Below are 24,132 nucleotides of genomic sequence, written 5' to 3'. Positions count from 1 at the left end.
ATGACCGTCGTTCGTGGCTTTTATTTTGAAAGCGTCAGCGCGCTTGTTGCTGCTTCCAGTGACTGCTGTCAGAGAAGAAGAATGTCTAGAAAAGTAGGCAAAACAAAACAGGCATAGCCTACAGAAGGACGTCAACTTCTGAATGGACATTTTCGGTACACACTTCTACAGTCCTCCTTGCGCAACTCTCGAGCAGCATGTGGCTCGCCTTTGCAGCTCGCAAGGTTAGTCTATTGTACGGTCAGCATGAAAAGGGCTGTCTATCAGCTGTCAATAACGCCACGCGGACTTACTAAAGCCCTGATCAAAAAGCGGACCACGAGATATTACATTCCTCACGCAACGTTTTGGTTCACATGGCGCACAGTAGGCTGCATCAACATGGTCTATGATTTTTCGACATCGGCAACCTCGTCAGCATAGTGTTGGTCATGTCAACGTTATTGTTTTGAAAAATGTAATTGCTGTCAATGCCAACAGACAGTCAAATAGTTTCTAGTCGCTGAAACACCTTAAATAATAGCGACAGATAAGAGAGAAGGTGGGAGTCTTTGACAATGAGAGAAGGCGGGACATATCTCACAGACACACGCCTGCCTGTTGCCTGTTTTTTTTAAGTGCCTTCTAGGGCCAGTGACACCACAGGGGTCGGGACCACCACACCTAGAGGGGATGAGCCCCTTAAGCCAATTTTTACCAAGATAACAGCAAATAGTTAACCTAGAAATCTAGACGCCCCTAGCGACCGCAAATTGAATTTGCTCCCGGGGGCAGTCTAGCAGACCCCGGTCGTTTAGCGAGGCTGAAAGTTATCCGATGACGGGGCCAATCAAATCGCGAGGGGGGCCGGGCTACCTAGTTAACAGGAAACTTTCTAAGAAGAAACATGGTGGCCTCCGTGCTACGTACAGCACGAAAGTGTTTAATTAATTTAAAAAGCCTGGATGATAATACATTTCGTGGCTGACATGGATTGATGTAATAATACACCATGAACTTATCGGACACAAATAGATCTCAACACATTACCATTTGATCATTCGATGTTTTAAACTAGCTCGGTAAGCTAATTTGAGCATTTTACAGAACCAGATAGTCACACGCTATTATCAGGCCACTACTGTAGGTGTAGAATGAAATTGCTGCCCCAATTTCTAATAAGACACATGCCATTAAAAACGAGATATTTGGGAGCTTTGAAAGTCTTTGAGTAGCTTACTAAATAGATGGGAATGACACTAGTCTACCAAGCTAGTGGCTAGCTAACCTGTCGTCAATAACACAGAGCTAGGTATCCAGCCTTGTATTATATGCCTGCCCCAAATTCTAATAAGATCCATGTCATTAAAAACGAGACATTTGGGAGCTTTGAAAGTCTGAGTAGCTTACTAAATAGATGGGAATGACACCTAGTCTACCGAGCTAGCGGCTAGCCAACCTGTCGTCAATTACACAGAGCTAGGTATCCAGCCGTGTATTAGTTATGGGTAAACAGGTAGCTAGCTAACACCGAACATGCCATGTTGACAACAATCATAAATATAACCATTTAACAAGCCCCAAATTGCTCAACATTTCGCTGGTTGATCAAGGAGGGCCGTGTGGTTGAAAACGAGGCATTTTTGAACTGTGTAAGTGAAAACACGATTTATTAGGAAACTTGTTTGTGGCTGTGGTGATCACACGCATTCACTGCTACGACAGCTCGGAGTTGCAGCTTCACCTACAAAGGGGCGTGTCGCGTGTACGTTCTGAAAGAAAGCTGTGACGTTACACAGAAGTGTGTGGGGATTGGTTGTTCCACCATCCTATTGCGTGACGTTGAGTGCCAAGACAACCGTTTATCCCGCCCACACTCTCTCCCAGCTCAACTAGACCCTTGTACAGCTTTTTGCTGTACGGGTCTGGCTTGCTAGGCTAGCAAATAGTATCAATATGTGGCATCCAACAATCTTATATCTTACAGAAGCATGCATGTATGGTGCATAGACATAAGCAGGCGCACCACTGATTTCTGTGGTTCTCTGTTCGAAACCGGCAGTTGTTAACAGGGACGCGTTATCCTATGGTGCAACCGGTGCTGCAGCACCGGGCCCCGCCACTAGAGGGGGCCCCGGACGTCGTGAGATTGGAAAATATGAAACGATATTTTGAGACAATCAATTGTATTTTTGATGCATTTCGCCATCCGTAGGCAAGCAGAGGCGCATATGCATATCTTGTCACCTGGCTAGACAGGCAGCTTGGGCCCCCCAAGATTGTAGCTGGGGAACAGTAGTGGCGATTTGTTACAAGTGTTCTTTCTTTTTAATTTTCGCGTGGCCCCCCTACTGAGCCTAGAATCGCCTCTGCATGCACGCAGGAATCGGAGGTCTTCGGAATAATCATTTCAGTCAGATGCTTCTGGTTGTGTGCCACCAGTGAAAACGGTGGTCAATATTTTTTGAGTTTGATGATGGGCTACTGTCTAAAAAAGATGTGAGAAACTCGGCGTCAGCACTTCAGATTGTACGGATAAACTTCAGCCCGGCATGGATTAACGCATTGAAGAGAAGGTTGGCAACGTTAGTCATTTTTGTAATGTCAGTGTTATAGCCTAATCGCTTTTTGTAATGGTTGCATAGCGATCATGGACTTGTGCAATCATGTAAGCTAAGCAAACAAGAGCACAGCATACCAACCTAACTTTATCCTATTCTATAGTGAAAACGTGGGGAAATAAATCACGCACCCAACTGCATTCGCGAAACAAAAGTCTTGCATGGCGCGGCGAGGATCACTTCTGACGTTCTGAGGTGTTATTAAAAAAGTGTTCACAATAATGCTGCGTAGCAAGCTGCACCAACCAGCTCTCAAAGTTCAGACATTCTGACAACAACAGGGCAAGCCAAGGATTTAGCAAACACTAAAATGATATAGTCGCATTTTCCTAAAGCACTGTTATGGCCATTTCCCTAAAGCACTGTAATAATGTCGATGCTCTGTCAGCGTAGCCTATATCTTTGCGTTCGTTCGGGTTTGTGTTCAGTTAAAACATGCCGGTACCACTCGCAGATTGTTCAGTTAGCAAGTGGCTCTTATCTGGGAGAAAAAAAAACTTGTGGGATACATCCACATCCACATCTAACATTACGAATTTGCACCGTAGTCTACTGTAATGATTGCATACTATTGCAGTTTAATGCACCATCTAGATGAAAACCGCCGACTTCTTAATTGGTACATTTTGAGGGGATTTCGTGACAGCTTCGCTTTGCTGTGGTTCGCTGCTAAGGGGATTCCCTCCTTGCGACAAGCGACAGCTGAGTAGCGTATTAGGCTACTTTCCTTTGACAGTCAGTCAGTCTTTCCAAGGCCATTGGAGGTTACATTATTTAACACGTGTTTACCACGACGGTTTCGATTCGACAAATTGGTCGGCAGCAACGTAGCAAAAAGAAGAGACTTTTGGTTGTGCTTCTATTTGGAAGTTCTAGCTGAGCCGAAGTTTACTCTGCCAAACGGCAGTGCACAGAATCTCCTCCCTGACAGCTGGCTATGCTTCCAATGGCTTGCGTTGTGACTGGTGAACTCAGCAGGGGGTTCAGCGCACCCTTTTTTGTGTTGGAGTAAACCGTGTAAACCGTGTAGCCTTCATGCGTTTTGAATATGGCTCATAGTGTGGTATAGGGGCCCCGGATTGCATCTGCACCGGGCCTCGGCGAGGGTTAACGCGGCCCTGGTTGTTAATACCTGTTTCGCTTCAAAACGGAACTTGGTTGATGTCATTTGTGAGAGAGGTTAACCTCAGTACCTGTAGGGCCGGCTTCTTCAAGACAAACAAGACTTTCCGTCTTTCCGTTTCCCACAGAAGACTAGAATACCTTTGCCCACATTACCCAGCCTTACTCTTGGCCTGTTTCCAAATTTCACTTTCAATTTTAGTTTTACTTAAAGGTGCGCTGTGTAATATTTTTAGTAGTTTATTCCCCAAATTCCTGCTGCCTATTCGTTGCCTATGTTAACTTTGCCATGAATACTTGCCATCATCATCAAAAAAAGTATTCATAATGACTGGAAAAATTGCACTTTTCGTACATGAAAAGGGGGGATCTTCTCCATGGTTTGCCATTTGGAATTTCCAGAAATAGACATTTCTAGCTGCAAAATGTATTGTACTTTGGTCATCCTTGTAAATATTACTTTTTTTATTTAGTACATATTCATGAAAAGATTTAATTTGGCAGTAGGCAGAACAGTTTCAATGAGCAGCATATTTGCATTACCTACTATGGCCACCATCGCACACAGTACACCTTTAAGAAGAAACCCTTAAGCTGTGACATCTCCTTGTTCAGGGTGTCCTAACTAGTAGTTGACAGTACCGAAATGATGAGAACTAAACAAAATTCCAACCACAAGACAGGGCAGAGAACCATTCACACATCCACACACTCTACATTTCTCCAAATTAGCCTTTGTCACAATTGCATCAAACAAGTTTCGTTTTGAAGAGAAGTAGGAAAAACTACTACCGGTTTCCATAGAAAACAGTGAGGTGTAACTTTGTGTCTGTGCCACCAGATACTGCCACTTTTGCTTTCTTCCAGTGCATCGAATCAAAGGTGTCAAGCGTCACATGAAAAAGGTGCATCAAATGATTTTGAAAGTCGTGCAGGAAACTGGATGCTGTGGACATGCATGGATAGTTTTATGAGTTAGCATGCATCCAGGGTTGCCAGACTGGGCAGTTTCCTGCCCAATTGGGCTGTTTAGGATGATGATGATGAAGAAAGAAAAAACATTGGGCAGATTTTTTTATATAGCGTTAGAGCCATAGAAATCAGTAGAATTTAGTTCAAATTGGGCAGGATTCCATGCCTGCAGGCATTTTTTGTATGTATATGATTCTGACTTACGAAAAAGTTATACAGAGACCCATATGAGACGTTACAGAGAAGCACGGCTATGATGAATTTCTCTAAAGCAAACAGAAGCATATCAACCTGTCTTAAACATTGGCAGCACCTCAGCCAATGATTTGGATTGAGGCACATCTATGTTTTCTCAACTCTCATTTAGATGTACACATTAATATATATGCCAGCTCTCTCTCGCACACACACGCACGCAGACACGCAAGCACGCACGCACGCACGCAGACACGCACGCACGCATGCACGCAGACACACACACACACACACACGCAGACACACACACACACACCTGCAAAGACAGTGTCGACATGCCACCACAGCCTGATCTCCAAAATTTCCACGAATGTTAAGGACACGAAATCCGTGTCCAGGAGCACAGATTTTGCCAAAATTCCGTGCTCCTGGACAAGGAATTGTTTTCTGTGATGGACACACGGAAGTGCTTTCTATATTTCCACAGCACTGTGTTAAGTCTATCATTAGAGAATACATACCAAATGCTAATCCTAAACAAAATAATGCTATAGCAATTTAAGTTGTGCCCTGACCAAAACATTCCCTAACCTTAACCTGTCATTAAAGACGTATTTTTGAGAAATACCTTTTCCAGTTGGTTGATAGGCTATCAAATTCATATCATGAATGAAAGAATACTAGCTGTGCCCAGACCAAAACAATCCCTAACCCTAACCTGTCAGTAAGAAATGTTTTTTTGAGAAAAAAAAATATTTGAAATGAGAAAAATCCTGAGAAAACACAAGACTGTGGAAACATAGAGCTGTGGGAGCATAGGGAGAGCACTTCCGTGTGTCCAGAATTTTGGCAAAATCCGTGCTCCTGGACACAGATTTCATGTCCTTAACGTTCGTGTCCAGGAGCACGGAAATTTTGGAGATCATGTTGACTACCAAGCCTCCATTGCTTACGCAGATGGATTCATACCCAGGAAGTACATTACATCCTCAATCCTGAGAAAATTCCTCACTAGTCTAGTCATCATGCTTCATCATAGATTTCTTTACAGTCAACTCTGTGGTCATCAAGTTGGTATCCTTGGTCTTGGTGGTCTTAATGATCACAGCAACATAATAAAAAGGAAAGTCATCTACCAGCACTCCTCAAGGATCACACACGTCCAACATGCTATAAATGGTTGAGTTATTGCACATCAAGACTCATTATTAAAGGAGAATTCTGGACAGTTTCAACATGCAGTTGTATTGCTTACTCTACCCTTGAGTCTTTAGTATCAATGATGCGGAACATTTTGTTCAGCCCTTTTTCCAAGATCCTGGGGGCACAGCTTGCTAACTTTATTTTAAAAACCTCTCAACATTCTGTCCAAATATCATCACGTTATTGCTGTGCTGTAAGGTGTCTGCTGGGGTTCCATTACTTTTGGGATGATACTGTATTTGGAGTATGTTAGAACGTGTGAAAAAATAACCAATCTAAAGCTAAATCTAATCTATATTGGAATGGTAGGTATTTGCTATGTTGTCAATTCCCAAATTTGGAATATTACAGGAATGGTGGGATATTTGGAATATATACTAAGTAATAAAATTATATTTACAAGTCTGACTAAAGTACATCAATTTTTGCCTTAAAGGGGTATGCCACTATTTTGGGGCTTAATACAGTTAAAATCGTTGGGCAGGGTTTATATAGGTGGTAAAGTGTCTTACTTTTTCATGTAAGCCGTTGTCTTGTTTTAAGACAAGTTAAAAGAGGGAGCTTGTCGCTAAGCTAGTGAAAGTCAATGGATCCGTGTAGCATGTAGCAATGCTACATGGATGCATTGACTTTCACTAGCTTAGCGACATACTCCCTCTTTTAACTTGTCTTAAAACAAGACAACGCTTCACATGAAAAATAAGACACTTTACCACCTTTATAAACCCTGGCCAACGATTTTAACTGTATTAAGCCCCAAAATAGTGGCACACCCCTTTAAGTAGTCCATTACTGGAAATCCAAAATAGCTGACACAGAGAAAAGAAATACCTGTTTTTGTGTATGAAAAGTGTAATGAACACTTGTTTGAAATTGATGGTGGTGGGAAATATTCAGGAAAAAGATAACATTTGTGAATGGGCAGCATACTATATCCTGGAAGTAAATTACTAGCAATTTAATACTCTGCCTTTAAGCAAAGCATTTCGCCCTACAGATCTCCATGGGCTGAAACCTATGTCCTTAAGATTAAGGAACTGAAAGGCCAGGTTTTCCATGGCCATAGGAATCCAGAAAAAAATCATGGAAATTGACAATGACATGGGCATTGACAATGATTACCCAAGCCTGGATGTCATGCAAAGTCATGCAATATTGTAAATGTAGTGATGGTTTTGCAAAAGTCATGGAATTATAGCTATTTCGTTAACACATGGAATGTCATGCTGCCTTTGTCTAGATTGCTGCCATTCTAACGCCAAAATTCCAATGAACAGCCATAGAATATTTGGACACACATAACAGGGCTTGTATAAAAAGCTGAGAATCTCAGCTTTACAAACATGAAAACCGCTTCTTTGTAGGCCTCTTGGTTCCGAAGTTAGCCCAAGCCAAGCAAGGGTTAGTTTGTCTAATAATAGCCGCTTTTTTTCTAGAAACTGAGATGTTGCGTCTTTCTCTACATATGCACTGTTTTACTCGGAGTTCCAATATAACTTAAAGGGGTATGCCACTATTTTGGGGCTTAATACAGTTAAAATCGTTGGCTGGGGTTTATAAAGGTGGTAGAGTGTATTATTTTTCATGTTAAGCGTTGTAAAACGATTTTAACAGTATTAAGCCCCAAAATAGTGGCATACCCCTTTAACGTGTATTCATGCCAAAGAAGTCCAGTTGCTCCCAAGTAAACTATTTAAATGAGAAAACAACTGCATCAGTCCTATTTTTGTACAGCCAGATCTGAATATGTGATGGTCTCCCCTGATGTGGACCATTTGTCTTGGACCATTTGTCATTTGTAAAAAAAAAATCTCCCTCACTCATCCAACGCTGATGCTGAAAGCTCATCTGATGGGAGATTTTCTCTGTGATCTTCAATCTCCTCCATTTTTATTTCAACTTTCAACATTTGATGGCAGTAGAATTCCCAAGTTTTTCCACTTTAGTAGTGTCCTATGTCTTGCAAAGCATTGGCGAGACTCCTATGTTTTGACAAACAATACATAAAATAAAATGCTGAGATTAAATACCGGTATTCAAATTGTGACATAGAAGTTTTCAGAGTTATCAAAATCGCACAGAAGGTGCATTATAGTGTCTAGTTTCGAAATTTCAAAGCAGAAAAAAATGATTACGGATTGGCACTCAACACATGAGAACAAAAAAAAAAACAAGATTACGTGCATGGCCCTCGATGTGTCAACTGTCAACTGTAGCTATTATGATTGTGCTATCATGATCATTTCAAATTGGCTCCAGCATACCACTATAGGTGCATTGCCAATGGTTAAGACGGCACTCTTTCCACGTAGTTGTATGCTTCAGTATTGTAAACATTTCATATTTTGTACTAAAAGAGTACAAAATTGTACACGAGTAGGGTGTTGTCAAGTCCTGGAAAATTCATTTTTACTCATGAAAAGGTCATGGGAAATTTTGTATTTTGTTTTCAGTGAAAGAGAGTAAAAGAACAAATTACAACGCATGCAGAGTTTTGTGTAATGTAATGTGTCACTGTGTTTAATTTTGCATTCTCTGCGTTTCTACTTCCAGTCGTTGCATATGTAGTTCCAGGCCAGTGAGTCACTCCATGTGTGATTAATTTGTTAAGTTAAAAGTAAGTAGGGAGACCTTGCATGCAGAAGACATATCGCATAAGACATGGGGAAGTCCTGGTCTAATGGTTGGAGAGCTGCTCTTGTGATCGGAGGGTTGCGGGTTTGCATCCCACACCACTACCTAACCCCACACATAGTCCAGGGACTATAACCAACATCATATAGTTAAAAGAAATGCTGACTGTAACATAATGTATTGTTCTGATGTCCCTATGAATCATACCTCACGTCACTTCCTATGTGTGTCAGAGCTAGTGCACTGCTTAGAACAGAGGCGTGAATGTGTGGTTCTGCATGACTACAACGTACGAATGCACAACTGTGACACAAACCACCAAAAAACTCAGGTTTCTGCTTTCTAGCAGACTGCAGGAACGCCATAGTAACCAAATGCCATTGTAACATGGTTTCCTGTAATGACTTGGATTTTTGAGAAGCCAGCTCTTGAGTGACAAGTGAACGCTCTTCCTCTTTCACTAGGCACCAGCCAACCAAGGGGGAACTCCCAGACCTCCCAGACCAAGATCTCCACCTTCTTCACGGGTCAGAGGTAGCACCCTCTGTGCAGTGATGAACTGATCTGATGTGTGTGTGTGTGTGTGTGTGTGTGTGTGTGTGTGTGTGTGTGTGTGTGTGTGTGTGTGTGTGTGTGTGTGTGTGTGTGTGCGCGCATTAACCACTTTCCAATGAGGAATTTGTGCCAATTATTGCAATGTTATCTCTTACACATCATTTTAGTCTTTCTTTTTATTTTACAATGTTAGAAAAAATAAATTAAAGTATTTAACTTTGGACTACTGTGATTTTGTTTATTCCTGGTAGTTGTGGTGATGTGTCTGGTTGTTATTTATTTACTTACACATAGGAGTGCACGATATGACGATATACAGCCAGGCTAATGATATAATGCAATCATGTTTTTTGGCGATAACTGGAAAAATATGGGTGCTGTTGCTTTCTACTTTTTATGGTGAAATCCAAGCATGAACATACAATTACTTACCGAATTATTACGAGCTACAATTAATATTACCAATTTTAAGTGGAAAAATGTTAAAAAAAAAAAAAAAAAAAACCCACAACGGATGGATAAGGATATTATGCAGGTTTGCTGTTTTGGGACATATAGAGGGGATTCAGTTAAAAAAAATATATGTAAAGAATTCATTTAATATTCCTGTAATATGAGCCCATAACCATGTTCCTTGCATCTTAAATATATCCACCCGTATTTTACATTTTTCCACTTAAAATTGTTGAGATTAATCGTAGCTCGTAATAGTTCTGTAAGTAATTGTACGTTCATGCTTGGATTTCAACATAAAAATGAGAAAGTAACAGCACCCATATTTTTCCAGTTATCGCCAAAAAACATGATTGCATACTATCATTAGCCTGCTGTAAAATCGTTAAGAACGAGAGAGAAGAGGATCGTAGACGATCTGCCAAAGTGGAGAAACCATTTACATCACATGGCCAATGAGACCAATAACTTTCTAACAATTCACCTCTGGCTTACCGGCAGGGAAAAGGCCACAGGGCTATTTTTCCACGGGTGGCTTCTACACTGTGAATACTGCACAACGACGTCTTCAGATAAGGATGATAACTGTCAGGCGCCACACTCGACACTCTTCATGGTCAGTAACATCAAGCAGAGCACAAAAAATAGGAAGACACGAGAAGTTTGCAGATAGCGTGCGCTATGTTCAGGGTTGTTAGCACACGCAGCGTCGCAGCTCAAAGAAACAACAGACGGAAAAAAACAACAGCCCAAACACCAGCAATCCCCTGAATTTTGACAATGCTGTGATAATGTGCTGGCATTGAGCGTGGAATAGCCTACTTAGATTAGATATCACAGGCACGAGAGCGAGGGGGGAGTGCTTCTGTGTTGTGTTCTGTTTAACCTGAGTGCATGCGCGTCTTTTCAAAGTGAGTGGTCTGTTCAGGGCGACTGCAGAGAAAGTTTTAGGAACTTGGGATGTGATGTCTTTAACGTCCACGAAGAGAATATCCATGTGAAAACGGCAAACGCCTGCAAACCGCTGTTCTGTCAGAAAACAAAAAGTGTCCAACTGTCACTTAGTCTACTTCCCACAGCGACATGTAAAAGTCCTCCACGAAATCCCAAACTAAAGTCACTTCAAATAGGTGACAGCAAGCATGCACACAAGAAATAACACTTCAGTGGGGGGGAAATGGCTCATAATAAAGTCATATGAAAAGGGGATTGCAGAAAATCTTCACATTTTAGTTGGTTTAATGTTTGCATGCAAAATCTTTATTCATTCAAATCTGTCCAGAAAGGGTTGTAGCCCAAGATTGCATGTTTTTTAGTTTTTGTTTTTTTATGGAAAATCGTGATAAAAAATGTAAATCGAGATTTTATGATTAAAAATTGTGATATGAAAAATGTTCCATATCGCCCACCTCTACTTACACAACTGTTGGGTTTTCTGCCTTTCTGATCAGTCGTGGTGTATAGTTGCGTAATTTGAGAGTGCGGTCCAGTGACCTTGAAAAAACCATTGACCGTTTGGCGGAAGCCAAGTGGTTCCCGTCACGTCATATCTCACTGTGTTTGCACATTGCACATTGATGGCAAAGATCGAAGCGAAACGTACGTGCTCATACATACTCACACATACACACACACACACACACACACACACACACACACACACACACACACACACACACACAAATTCCGCTTTTAGGGCGGAATTCTCCCACCCGCTTATGTCAAAAAAAGCGCGCAACAGCGCCTCCGACCTTACTCAAGCCAGTGAGTAAGCGGGGTTTACGCGCGATTTCTTCAGTTGCGCACTTTGGGTGGGGCCAGGCCAAAATCAGGGAGTTTCCCATGTTAATCGATCCTAAGCGGATTCTCCCGTCCACTTACGCGGGTTTGCCTTTACGCGCATCAAAGGGCTGTAGTAAGGTCAAGCGCCACTATGAGGTAAAATGTAATATTGCCATTGATGCTCGCTTGGCTCGCATTTTGAACATGTTACACGGTAGGCTATGCTGTGTTGATGTTCCTTACCGTCAGCGTGAGTCCAAATCGAAATTCATTCACAGTTCCACATAAACATCCACATAAACATCCTACATTAATTGTGACAAAATATGACCAGCTGCCCAGAGCATGTTCTCATATCGGTGAACTTACAAACAAAAGCAGGCAATTAATTCATCAGTATGAGGATCATCATGTTGTCCCCACGGACGGTAAAACCAAAAACACCTCGTTGCTCCATGCGCAAGTAAGATGACAAGGCACGTCAGACTAAAGACTGCTGTTCCAGTCGTCCTAACAGCCAAAGTATGCCTATTAAAAAAAACAACCTTCACCATTTTACTATGTTGTAGCCACGACGTTAAGTAGGCTAAATGGTTTTTATTGCAACTCCTCCACTTTTGTGATTTATTGGAACTCGTGCATATGTGCACGTAGCCTATTAAACTTTCTCAACTGATGCCCGACATACAAAACCACTACATACTGAGGTAGGCTACAGGTTGTCCTATCTGTTTTTGTAAGGCAGAAAATATTTCCTGAATGTCATTACAACTAAACGTAAAAGGTAGGCCTACATATCAGAGCATGTCTTTGGCATTTCGCTTCTGGTCTCTATTACACCCCATCAGCTGCGCGTTTAAGTCCTGGCTTGGCATTGCATGCCCATGTCCAATTAATTCCCATGTCTGCGACAGAATATAAAGTCTCCGTTTTTTCATGACGATCGATTTCCTTGCTCATTCTTCAGCATGCATGTAGCCGAAGTGAGTGTAATATGCTGACGGACAGCTGAGATCCACATATTTCCAATTATTTTAATGTCACGTTGCTGTATAGAGAAGCGGAGAAACACAAAAAAAAAAAACAGAAAACAGAAAACAGTCAGCAAATAGGCCTACTATGTGTTTGTTTAACTGTGGGAATGATCAGCATTTCAAATCACTTTTTGATTTCCGGAATTGTCCAGGCAACACGCCAAACTCCATTTTTAACAAAACGTTTAATCATGTTTATTATTTCAATCAACCTGTTGCGCACCAAAACGCTCAGCTGAGTTCCCGCCAAAGGGACACATCGCGTTTCCATCTCATTATCTCACCTCCAATACTTGCCTTGTGCTTGTGAAAAGGAGCGGAGGTTAGATTTTGAAACGCTTTTGCAAGAGGACTTTTGGCACGTGGTTTTAAATTCAAAGTTAAAGTTCAGTGTTGGATCTCAATGGACTGCCGAGGTTTTCACATGGTTGATCTGAAAATCCATGCTCCATAGTTTCTTTGTAGCCACAACTGATGAACTTGGCGGAGACTCATCCCCCCATTTAGCATATATCACGCCTATGTTGGGCTACGCGCTGTTTTTCTGAGTTAAGCACGAGGGGTGTGGCGACGTTCCAGAGGGGAGAATACGTGCAAGATAAGACCGCGTAAAATATGCGTGCGTAAAACAGACTTAAGTGGAGACGGGAGAATTCCGCCATTACTGTATCTCCACAATAAAATGCAAAGGAGGACAAAGAGAGTTATGGGCTTATCTGATTTTTTTTACCATGCTAGACCGTGTCTGTGTGTTGATAATGTGGAGTTATAGCAGTATTGATGCTAATTTAACAGCACTGTAATCAAAATCTATCAATCAAAAAAGCATTTACATTAGGGCTGTAACAATATGGTATCGAACCGAGAAATCGCGATACACAGAGTCACGATACTGTATCGTGATCCAAGGAGGTAGTATCGTGATTCACCCTTTCAAAGTTTTGTTACCCTTTCAGTCCAGAAAACAACCACATGATATGATGTGATGGTGCTTCAAATCCTCATCATTATCATTTTTAAACTTTTTTTATATTATTAGTAGCCTTTTGTAACCTATTCTATAAACTGTCATAGTTCTCATAGATTTCAAAAATCTGAGTGTATCAAAGCGTGTGTCAAAAACTGGGATATGAACCGAATCGTGAGTTGAGTGGCGTCCTGAAATAATTGATTATTAAAATGTAGGGGTTAAAGATGTCTTGTTATTCAGCATTTTTCAACATGCACTATGAGTAACCTAATAAGATTTGAAACACCATCAGCTGGCTTTTCACGTCCTCGCAGTTCGTGTTAGTCAAAACACCAACGGCGGCAGCTGAGATGCAGAGTTTTGCTTAGAGATGCACCGGATCCTGATTTTTAGGATCCTGCCGGATACTGGATCCACTGCTTAAGATTCTGCCGGATCCGGAACCAGATACCGGATCCTACGAAAGGGTTGAAACACATAGCCAATTCGCACACGTGGGCCCTTTTTATTACGTTGGCGCAAACTATTTTTAAGACTCATTGGCTCACTGCCACAGTGCCTTCAACGGCCGCTTCCAAAGGGCTTTCACTCCATGCAGTGATTGGGGTTGTGAAAGACTGACTGAAAAGCATAGGCTATGTAAAAAGTAGAGATGCCCCAGATCCTGATTTTTAGGTAACTGCCGGATACCGGATCCACTGCTTAAGATCCTGCCGGATCCGGATAGACTGAAAAACCCAATTATCCTGCCGGATCCGGAACTGGATCTTGGGTCCTGTACATCTCTAGTTTTGCTGCGAGTTAAAATGCATGTGTATGAGCTGCGAGGGGACTCTTAAACAGAAATATACATCAGTCATTAGGGCAAGGCCTGAGGCCTAAAAAAAAAATAACCATCAGTCATAACCTGTTAATCAACTGTGCTGATCAAGCATATGACTATTTATTTTTACTGTAAGTAACTTTGTATCAGTATGTTTTTTATTATTGTTGTTTTCTTCACATTCATTGCATTCCACTGCACGAGTTCATGCTCTGTTTTGTGAAATCGTCCTACTCTGTGCTGTCAATTTGGAATTTCATGTTAATTATGGTTACGATAAATTGGCAGTATGATGAATTATCCTGTGGGTGTGGGTGTGGGTGTGTATCCAGATGACAGGCCTGTCACAAGCAGGCAAGCAAATTAGGTAATTCCCTACGGCTCCCAGCTGAGCCCCCTTACAAATAGATGCTAAAATGAAAGGGAACCATCAACTTCATGTCAGATGACTGCACAAAAATGAATTTAGAAAGCAGGAAAGTTGGTATTTACATCTTCCCATACAGTATGTGCCACCACACCCATGTCCAACATCAACCAATAAGCAAAAATAAATGCACAAATCAAAGTAAACCAATAACCATAAAGTTTATCATAATGAAAAGCAAAAATATAAATACAAATATGACTCCTACAATAAGCTTCTGACTGGGCAGGCCCAACAGCCAATCAGGTGGGCCTGGCCCATCTCGGCCACAGATCCGCCCTTGCAAAAAAATGCAATGGTACTAAACTCCTCACCACCTGTCCCCCACACCTCACACGTGACGTGCTACGTAGGTCAAACTGGTGCGAGCTCATTATCTCATGCAAATTTGTGGTCGACTTTAAATGCGCTGTGTTTAACACCACCCTCATCACGACGACAAGTTCACGCTGACGTACTTTACAACGTCGATCGACACATGATGGTCTCAAACGCAGACTCTCACTACTGCAGAGGGGAAGATTAAATGCTCAACTTTAATTTGGTTCAAAAAAAGAGGCGGATATGAACTTCAAAGGCATGGAATTTTGAGCAGAATCAAAATGATAGGCAGGCCATTGATCCAACAACCCATTACTCTGAACTTTGGGGTCTGGATTTCGTTGTGTTTGGGCCCTGGGCCTTCAATTTCAAAGGCGGGTAGCCCACCAAAGGAAATAGTCTGGTGGATTTCATTAATTGCTGCTTTCAATTCATGAATAAGTTTTGTTAATAAATAAGTCTAACAGTAGAGATGAGTAACGTTATTGATCCCCGGGTGGGGAAATTAAGTAGCTTACATAAATACACACACACAATGCCCATATGGACATGGACATTTCAAGACACATGTAACACACATAATAGGGAGGGGGGAATATAAAGATTACAGAAGAATAAAAATTAATTGTGCAAAAACATATTCTGTGAGTTGGGGTAGACAAATGTGCAAAAAACATACTCTATGAGTTGAGGTAGACAAGATTAACATGACCAGAGATACATCTATGATGTAGTATTGTGGTGTAGAAGTTAGAGATTGTACGTTTCCTTAAAAAACTGTTTTCAGTTTTCAGGAGCACTGCTCCTCCATCTGCTGGAGTTCCCAGTGTATGCTCTGCTATTCTCAACCAGTTGCTTCTCTACTGTGTACTGTCAGACTAATGGACAGTCGAACTAATGGCATGGATAGTCATCCAATAGATTCGTCCAAAATAGTTTATGTAAAATGGTAAACACGGACAATTTCCCTTCATGTCAGGCAGATCTTCCACTTTGTTTCATTTTTTCTCTGCCTATTAGAATTTACTCAGTACTCAAGGCAGATTGAAATATAATTAAGTGACATGCTTAAAATGTAATTTGAGTAAAAGTAAAATTAAAAACTACTTAAAAAATTACTTTCCACCCCTGGTAATTGATTTACAAGGCAGCTGATTGCTAATTAATCATATGGTTGCTACCGCCACTTGAGGTCAAGGTAGACCATGTCTATTGACCTAATCCATCGCAACACATGCATGCATGCAAGCGCGTACGTACACACACACAGGTGTCGGTATCGACTGACTGGTATCAGCCCATCAAAACACTCACAGGCTGGCTTATAAGGCTGGACAATAATTATTGGCATACATATACACAACTACACAGCACCCACACAGAAACCAGTCTGCATAGCAACATGTATTGGCCTTCCTGTCACAACACACACACACACACACACACACACACACACACACACACACACACACACACACACACACACACACACACACACACACACACACACACACACACACACACACACACACACAACACACAGACTGACCTGAGCTGAGAGAATATACTGTTGGGAAGGCGGAAGTGGATTTGCAGAAATGAAACAGGGCACATAATTTCCATGCCGTTTGTGTGTGTGTGTGTGTGTCACGGAGGCTGTAATTCATCACCGGTGTCCATATACTGTATGTCCAGCGCTGCTCACTTACTTCCCCCCTCGGCAGAATGTCATAGCCACCCACAACTACTATAAATATGCACTCTCAATCACTGCGAATACGCGCTCTTGCGGCCTCGAGGTGGAAAGTGTAATGATAGGGGAAGAGTGATGAGGTGGCATAAAATTCTTAATTTGGCATTTTGCTGAGACGTATTTAGTGATATGGAACTCTGATGGTGAATGATGGCCCAATGTGACTTACTGTGGGGAGGTTTCCACGTCACTTTTTAATTTATTTGTCTGCTCTCTGCTCTGAGGTGTGTGCGTGCGTGCATGTGCCTTTGATCTGCCGTGACTAATTGTACATAATGTGTGTGCTATATGGTTAATATATCTGCTATGTTTGCCATGCCCAAACTGGAGTGTTGATTGATAGGTGGTGGGTTCGAATCGAGCCCAGAGTGGAGAACTAGCGCAGGATAACCTCAGTGACAGTATATCACGAAAGTGAATACACCCCTCACAGTTCTGCAGATTTTTGAGTATATCTTTTCATAGGAAAACATTACAGAAATTTACACCAACACTTTCCACAGCAGGCCTCTAACATCAGGTAGTATAGTGTATCCACTTTAGTATGATATACTGTTTAAAGAGCCCATGAGAAATGACCAGCGCCCCCAACCTCTTTCTATTTATGGGGGTCAAAACCAGTTAAATCCAGGGTCACTTAAAGGTGTACTGTGTAGGATGGTGGCCAGAGTAGGTTTTGCAACTATGCTGCTCATTGAAACTGTGCTGCCTATTACCAAATGAGATTGTTTCGGGGATATTTGCTAAGTAATAAACTATTTACTAGTATGACCAAAGATTCTCTATTCTGCATTTAAACCGTCTCTGGTATGACCAAACTGCAGTAAGTTTTGCTGCTTAAAATGTCTATGGAGACAATCACCCATGTGACGAGGAGAAGATTCACCTATGAAAAGTGCAATTTTCCCAGTCATAATAAATACTTAGAATTTGGCGGTGGTGGTATTTGTGGAAAAGGTAACATTTGAATGGTCAGCATGATACCCTACCAGTAAATGGTTTAAGCAAATTGGTAATGAAAAGCGTTATTGGCATCACAATAACTGAATTTATGACTTCTAAAACAAAAGTATTGATCAGAAAATGATCTTACTTGGTATTATGTTTGGAACGGTTAAATATGAACTGGTAAAAATGGTGACTGGTAAAAAAAATTGTGTGACTGGTAGATTTTACAATCTACCTGCCACAGTAACTGGCGGGATTTTTTTTTTTACGTTCCACCCCTGGTGTGTGTGTGTGCGTGTGCGCGTTTGTGTGTGTGCGCGCGCGCGCGTGTATTGCTGAAATAAGGAAGTGGGGAGTTGAAGTGAACAGGTTGACTGTGTGTGTGTGTGTGTGAGTGTATTCTGTTAGTAGAGTTTTATGTATGTCTGTATTCGTTAGTCATTTACATTTGAATGATGTCTGACTGAGTATTTCACACCATTGCGCTGCTCAAATGTGGCTGTTCTTTTTTGTAGGAAGGCGTTATTTATCACCTAGAAGGCTCCTTGTACTGACTCCAGCAGGGAAGCCGTGCAGGAGCAAGGCAGACGCACTGGAACTGTGATCCTGCCATGATGAACAAGACATTGTTTGGACTCTGGAACACCAAGATTATTGGGAAATATCTAAATATAGATCAAACTGACTTTTTACCGTATAGTTTTGTTATCCAGTCGATGGCAAGCAGCTGTTACGCTAGAGAGGTCTCATCGACAGAAGTGACAGCTGATCTGCTGCGTAAGTAACCCCATTTCTGGCGGAAAAACAGGGTTTAGTCTACTCCGCGTTGTTCATTAACACCAGACGGGGAAGCAGTTTAAGTAACCGGAATCATAACCTTCCTCTCTAGAGTTTTTTGTGCGTTGGTTCAAGACCTGCTGCGTCAGAAATAAGCTACATTACAATACCGGGTTACCCCGCCCCCATGTGACTTGACACAACCATGTTAAGCAGATTTCTTGTTTGTTTACATTTACTTCTGAGTCATGGAGGAGAATTAGTCATCATCTCATCATTAGTAATCTCGCAATGAATAAAAGTCGGGTGTCCTGCCATAGAGGGCTATTCCAGAGAGGGTCCTGCCATTACGCACATCAGCTATGTTTATGGTGAGTACCTCTGTCGCCCTGACAACTGCACAGATGTAGATCTATATCGAATAGTTAATAGGGGCATAGGCCTACTGACATTGGGACAAAGTTATCCAGTCAAGTATGTTATAAGTTTACCAAATGTGTATTTAGTATGTAGCCTATATCCCATGTATGTTTTCGTGCGTATGCTAACAATTCCGCGTTATGTTTTACGCACTGGGTATGTGTGACTTCAGCATCCTTTATCGCATGTTACTCCTCCTCTTGTAGTGGTACGTCTCGCTCAGCTTGGCAGCTGTACTCCTGACCGGGCCAAGCTCCTGTCAAAGCGCAGATCCCACGTACCTCTGGCGGGATGCACAGACGGGTGAGGACATCACATGCAACAAGTGTCCTCCCGGCAAGTTCGTGGGCGCTCACTGCACGAAAGACACGGCCACCCAGTGCCTGGAATGCGGTCAGGGCCATTATACGGAGTTCTCGAACTACTTGGAGGAGTGTCTGATGTGCGACTATTCCTGCACGGAGGTTCAGGAGGAGAAGCGCGCCTGTGCTCCGACGCACAACCGGCAGTGCATCTGCATGGAGGGCTACTACGCCATGTACGACTTCTGCCTCAAACACACCGCCTGCCCAGCAGGAGAGGGAGTTAAGGCCAACGGTAAGGGAGAGCTGCACATCTGTCTGTCTTTCAAACGCAAATAGGGCTCTAAATCAACACCAGCCAAATGCTGGTGGAAATCAGTTTGGCTGGTAGAAAAGAAAACTTACCAGCCACTTTGACCCATTGGTGAGTGTGCGTTTGGCCAGTAAGATTAAAATCCTAGCCATTTTGTCCGGTGGTGAAAAAAGTAAATTTTCATCCCTGTACGCAAACACACATTCAGTGTAATTTTGCAGTGTAAATTTAACACGTTAAGATTTTATTTATCTAATTTATCTCTCCTTCATAGTGTATTTGGACCAAGTGTTGAATGAACACTGCAAAATATACTGGCTGACTTGACGATATACATACTCACACATACCATATGCTGTAAAGTTGATATATAGTAGGCCTATGTGGTATATGCATATATATGCATATATATGCAGATAAACAGATATTCCACAAGTATCTCATGTCAGAGTCTCTCACACAAATGCAAGTGCGTGATCCTGTTTGGTGTGTTGTTAATATCTGCGGTGTTTGTCTATGTGTGTGTATATGTCACAGGTACTCGCGAGTATAATGTGGAGTGTGAACCATGTAAGGAGGGCACGTTTAACAATGAGTCCTCCACCACTGCCACCTGCAAGCCCCACCTGCGCTGTCAGAACCACCAGGCCACCATTCCCGGCAACAGTGTCCACAACACATTCTGTACCCCCTGCAAGGCCAACAGCACAGAACCTCACGGTAAAGCAGTTCTCTCTTGGTCTTACTCTACTCTCTCGAAGTGTTGAACTAGCACTGTGACATGTGGTGTGTATTTGCGATTAACAGCTTAGCGCACCCTGTTCTGTCTGTGGAAGTGTAACTTTTTTAAATGTTACTACGATGTGATTACAAACGTACAGACGTACTCAACTAACATGTCCCAACTATGTTGTTGTCATTCTGTCTTTGTGAAAGACACAACGCAACAAAACCCCTTAAAGGTGTTATCTTTAAGGGGTTGTGCCTTGAGGGGTGTTTTGTGTTGATATTCTCAGTTCCAGCTGGTTGTATTGCTGAGGTGAAGTGAGGTGAAGTGAAGAGCTGTCAACATTTGAGTAGCGAAATCAGGATGAGGACTTCGAGGACTGTTGAGTGAATGTTGAGGACCTAGGGACTTCACATCCACTCTCTGTGGTATTGTGGCAGCAAAGCCAGGTGTAAAGTGGCTGAAGCATTATTTTAGGTACAGTGAAATGGTTACACTCCCTCAAGTAATGTGTACGTCCAGGTGCCTTGCTGAAGGGCACTGCAGCCATGGATGAGGGTGTAGCGAGACCAGTCATGCACCACTTAGTTCAGAACTGAGGAGGCTTTTTTGACTGGAAGCTGAAACGTCCTCCAGTGCTTTCAGCTCAGTGCGTTTGATTAACATGATATGTGATTTTACTGGCCCTGCTTGTGCGTTGGCCTAAAAGAGTATGGTACAGTATGTCTGTGTACTGTGCAAGCCTAAGCTTCAGAACTCTGCGTGTGTGATAGGGTATGTGTGTTTCTGTTAAAGTTGATGTTTAGAGTTTGTGTTTTGCTTTATGATGTGATATTAAGTGTGTGTGTGAATGTATCTCTCTCTCTGCAGACAAGGGAGTGTTTGCTGTAGGATGTGATGTTCACTGTGTATTTCTCTCTCCACAGATAAGAAGGTGTGTGCTGAGGAGGCGATGCGTCTGGTTCTGGAGCGTGTGCCAGCGGGCAAGCTGGGCCGGCTGAAGAAGGTTCTGCGCTCAGTGACCCGCACACCCGCCCAGTCCAAAACCATGCAGGAGCTCATGGAGGTTCTGGTGGTGAAGCAAGATGGCTCGGTGGACCTGCAGCCCCTACTGAAGGTGCTGGAGCGGGCTCGGGTCTACAACTGCTTAGACACCATCAAGGACCTGCTGATCTAGATCACACACTCTGGCTTAAGACCAGCCACAGCTCCAGTTGCGCACGCACACACACACACACACACACACACACACACACACACACACACACACACACACACACACACACACACACACACACACACACACACACACACACACACACACACCAGCAATACAGTCACAGGAACAGAGATACCTCTGATGCAGAAGCAATACCAATAGAGGAACATAGTGAATACTGCTATATAATAAGAGGACATACACTCCAGAGTTTGCAATGTGCTGTGAGATTTCAAATCCACTTTGATGGTAAACGGTTCATGCTATTTAACTCTTTTTATATCTCTCATGCTGCCGTTCCAGCATGAGACTTGTTACAGGACGCCCTTCATTACAATGTTATTTATGGCTGTTTGACTCAGTTTTAAATGTCTTTACCATTTCAAATTGTAAGCATACAAACTCTTTATCATGAGGATATCCATTTCTGACTTGAATAGTGGAGAAATAATTAACTATCATCACTTATAACAGGGGGGCGGAATTGGGAGACAGGCGGAATTGGGAGACTTGACTATACATAATAAGAGGACACACACTCCAGAGTTCGGTCCAGAGGACAGCAATGTGCTGTGAAATGTGAGATTTCAAATTTATTTGATGGGATAAGGTTCATGTTATTTAACCATTTCGTTTTTTAGTCCATTCAATGTAGAGTTTGATGGAGTTTGACAGAATAAAATAGAGAGTTCAACTGTCAAAACGCGACAGTTCAACTCTGACTATCAGAGAACTTATTTTTGTAAATCTGTGTAAGAGAGAATTAATATATTGGAAAGAAGAGTTGTCTGTTTGCTGTGTGTGGCTGTGCCACATTTTATTTTGTGTTTGTTACACAACTAGTGAATGTTTGCTTTAGGTCAGTTCATAGTCAGAGAGCATTTCAACATAATAACATTTTCATTTCAATTTTTGAATCGCATGTATGTACCGTATTTCCTCAATTTATAGCCTGTCTCCTGATGGTAGCCTGCCTCTTTCAGTAACCTGGTCTGAAACCACTTTTAATAAATAAAAACCTGCCTCTTTTAGTACCCTGTAACACAGCCGGTGTCTCTGTATCCATGGCAAGTAGAATAGAGCTGCCTGTTATGATTTTTTTTAGTAAATGCCTCCTTCAAATTGTAGCCTGCCTCTAATTGTAGCCTGGTCCAAAGTATTTTTTTTGTTAATTATAGCCCTGGCTATTATTTGAGGAAATCCGGTATATGCATGTATTGTATTTTGTAAATGTGAAAATGTGTGTGTGTGTGTGTGTGTGTGTGTGTGTGTGTGTGTGTGTGTGTGTGTGTGTGTGTGTGTGTGTGTGTGTGTGTGTGTGTGTGTGTGTGTGTGTGTGTGTGTGTGTGTGTGTGTGTGTGTGTACCACATGCTGCATACGTTTTTATTGTATATACATATTCTGTATATATAGGTATGTGTGAATGTATATTGCTCGTCAGGTATCAGGTAGCTCGTCAGGTCTGATGATCTGTGCTGTTGTGATATTGTGTTGTTCTTCCGACCTCAGCCCATTTACAGTGTAATAATGTTAAGTTACCTTAGAGGACCTGTGAGTGAGTGTAGGTTATGCATGCCTCTGGTTGCTGTACTTGGTTTGCAGAAAGGTCTCATTCACTGGATGAGTTCCCAGTAGTCTTGACTCTAAACAAAGAGACAGCGTAACCCTGGCAGCACAGCATTCCAGGAATCGCTGCGGCCATTGATCGGGAAAGACTAATGTTTACACAATCTGTGTGGAGTGCACAGAGTTGTCAGTCCCAGGTTTAGAAAAGTCAAGGGGGGAAAAAAACTTGGCACCCATTTGATCTCACAAGCTCTGAATCAGCTTTTTGTAATGATCATTCCAGACAGCTAGATGAGCTGCTCTGTGACTGAAACCACCTGTGTTGGTTCTCTTTCATGTCATCTTAGTTCAGAATGAAACTCAAGCAAGTAGTTGCTTACAACCCTTTTTACCTGTGTTGGAAAACGTGGGAAGGGTTTTAAGAGATACTACTTCAGGTATGGTAGCACTGTCAGCGCGAATGTGTCTTTGTCTTAACTAGGGCGACCTCACATTTGTGAAATACAGTCCTATTCTGTACACCAAGTCACAAGACAACGGTTGCTTCTAAGTATTTTTTATGTTCTCGCTGCTACAATATGTGTGTAAATAAATGTATTATCTTCAGTTAAGCTGTAATGAATGATCTCTTTCGCACACACTTCCAGCATACTGTACATGTGTTCATCAGTACTGTCCTGTTTTCAGAGAAGCTGTTCACACACAGTCTTCTTTTCTATACTAAGAGACGATCGATATCGGATACTATTTGTGCAGCTCCATTACTTTGAGAAGCCATGGATAACTTTCCTATTTTCCTTTTATTTCAATCACTTATTCGTGGTCAGTGATCACCACATTAGACACCACTTGGATATTCCACCGAACAATTGATGTGAAAGATCATGTAGCCATTCCCTCACTATGGTTGAAAGATTGATTAATTCACGGTAACGCAATACATTTCCGTTCTCTCATTCACTGAACAATCACCATACCACTCCCTAGTTCAGTTCATCCCCACTTCACTCAATGT

The 24,132-nt window shown here is 42.1% G+C and overlaps 2 protein-coding genes across 2 annotated transcripts in view; both read left to right on the top strand.

Annotated features, from left to right (window-relative positions):
- Positions 1-9,502, top strand: part of rtel1 (regulator of telomere elongation helicase 1) — a 91,794-nt gene extending 82,292 nt beyond the window's left edge. Inside the window, exon 32 of the mRNA XM_063208293.1 lies at positions 9,191-9,502. Within this exon, the coding sequence (XP_063064363.1) occupies positions 9,191-9,264 (74 nt within the window). The 3' untranslated portion in view covers positions 9,265-9,502. The remainder of the gene's footprint in view (positions 1-9,190) is intronic.
- An 8,659-nt stretch (positions 9,503-18,161) lies between these two features.
- LOC134456766 (tumor necrosis factor receptor superfamily member 6B-like) lies at positions 18,162-23,696 on the top strand. Its single transcript, XM_063208292.1, has 4 exons — positions 18,162-18,940; positions 19,196-19,586; positions 20,142-20,324; positions 21,258-23,696. Exons 1-4 carry the CDS (start codon positions 18,932-18,934, stop codon positions 21,506-21,508), a joined length of 834 nt encoding a protein of 277 aa, XP_063064362.1. The 5' UTR covers positions 18,162-18,931; the 3' UTR covers positions 21,509-23,696.
- The last annotated feature ends 436 nt before the right edge of the window (positions 23,697-24,132 follow it).

The sequence above is a fragment of the Engraulis encrasicolus genome, chromosome 10 (assembly GCF_034702125.1).
Source record: "Engraulis encrasicolus isolate BLACKSEA-1 chromosome 10, IST_EnEncr_1.0, whole genome shotgun sequence".
NCBI lineage: Eukaryota > Metazoa > Chordata > Actinopteri > Clupeiformes > Engraulidae > Engraulis > Engraulis encrasicolus.
The sequence above is the reverse complement of the archived record's forward strand: the minus strand, read 5'-3'. Positions and strand labels throughout refer to the sequence as shown.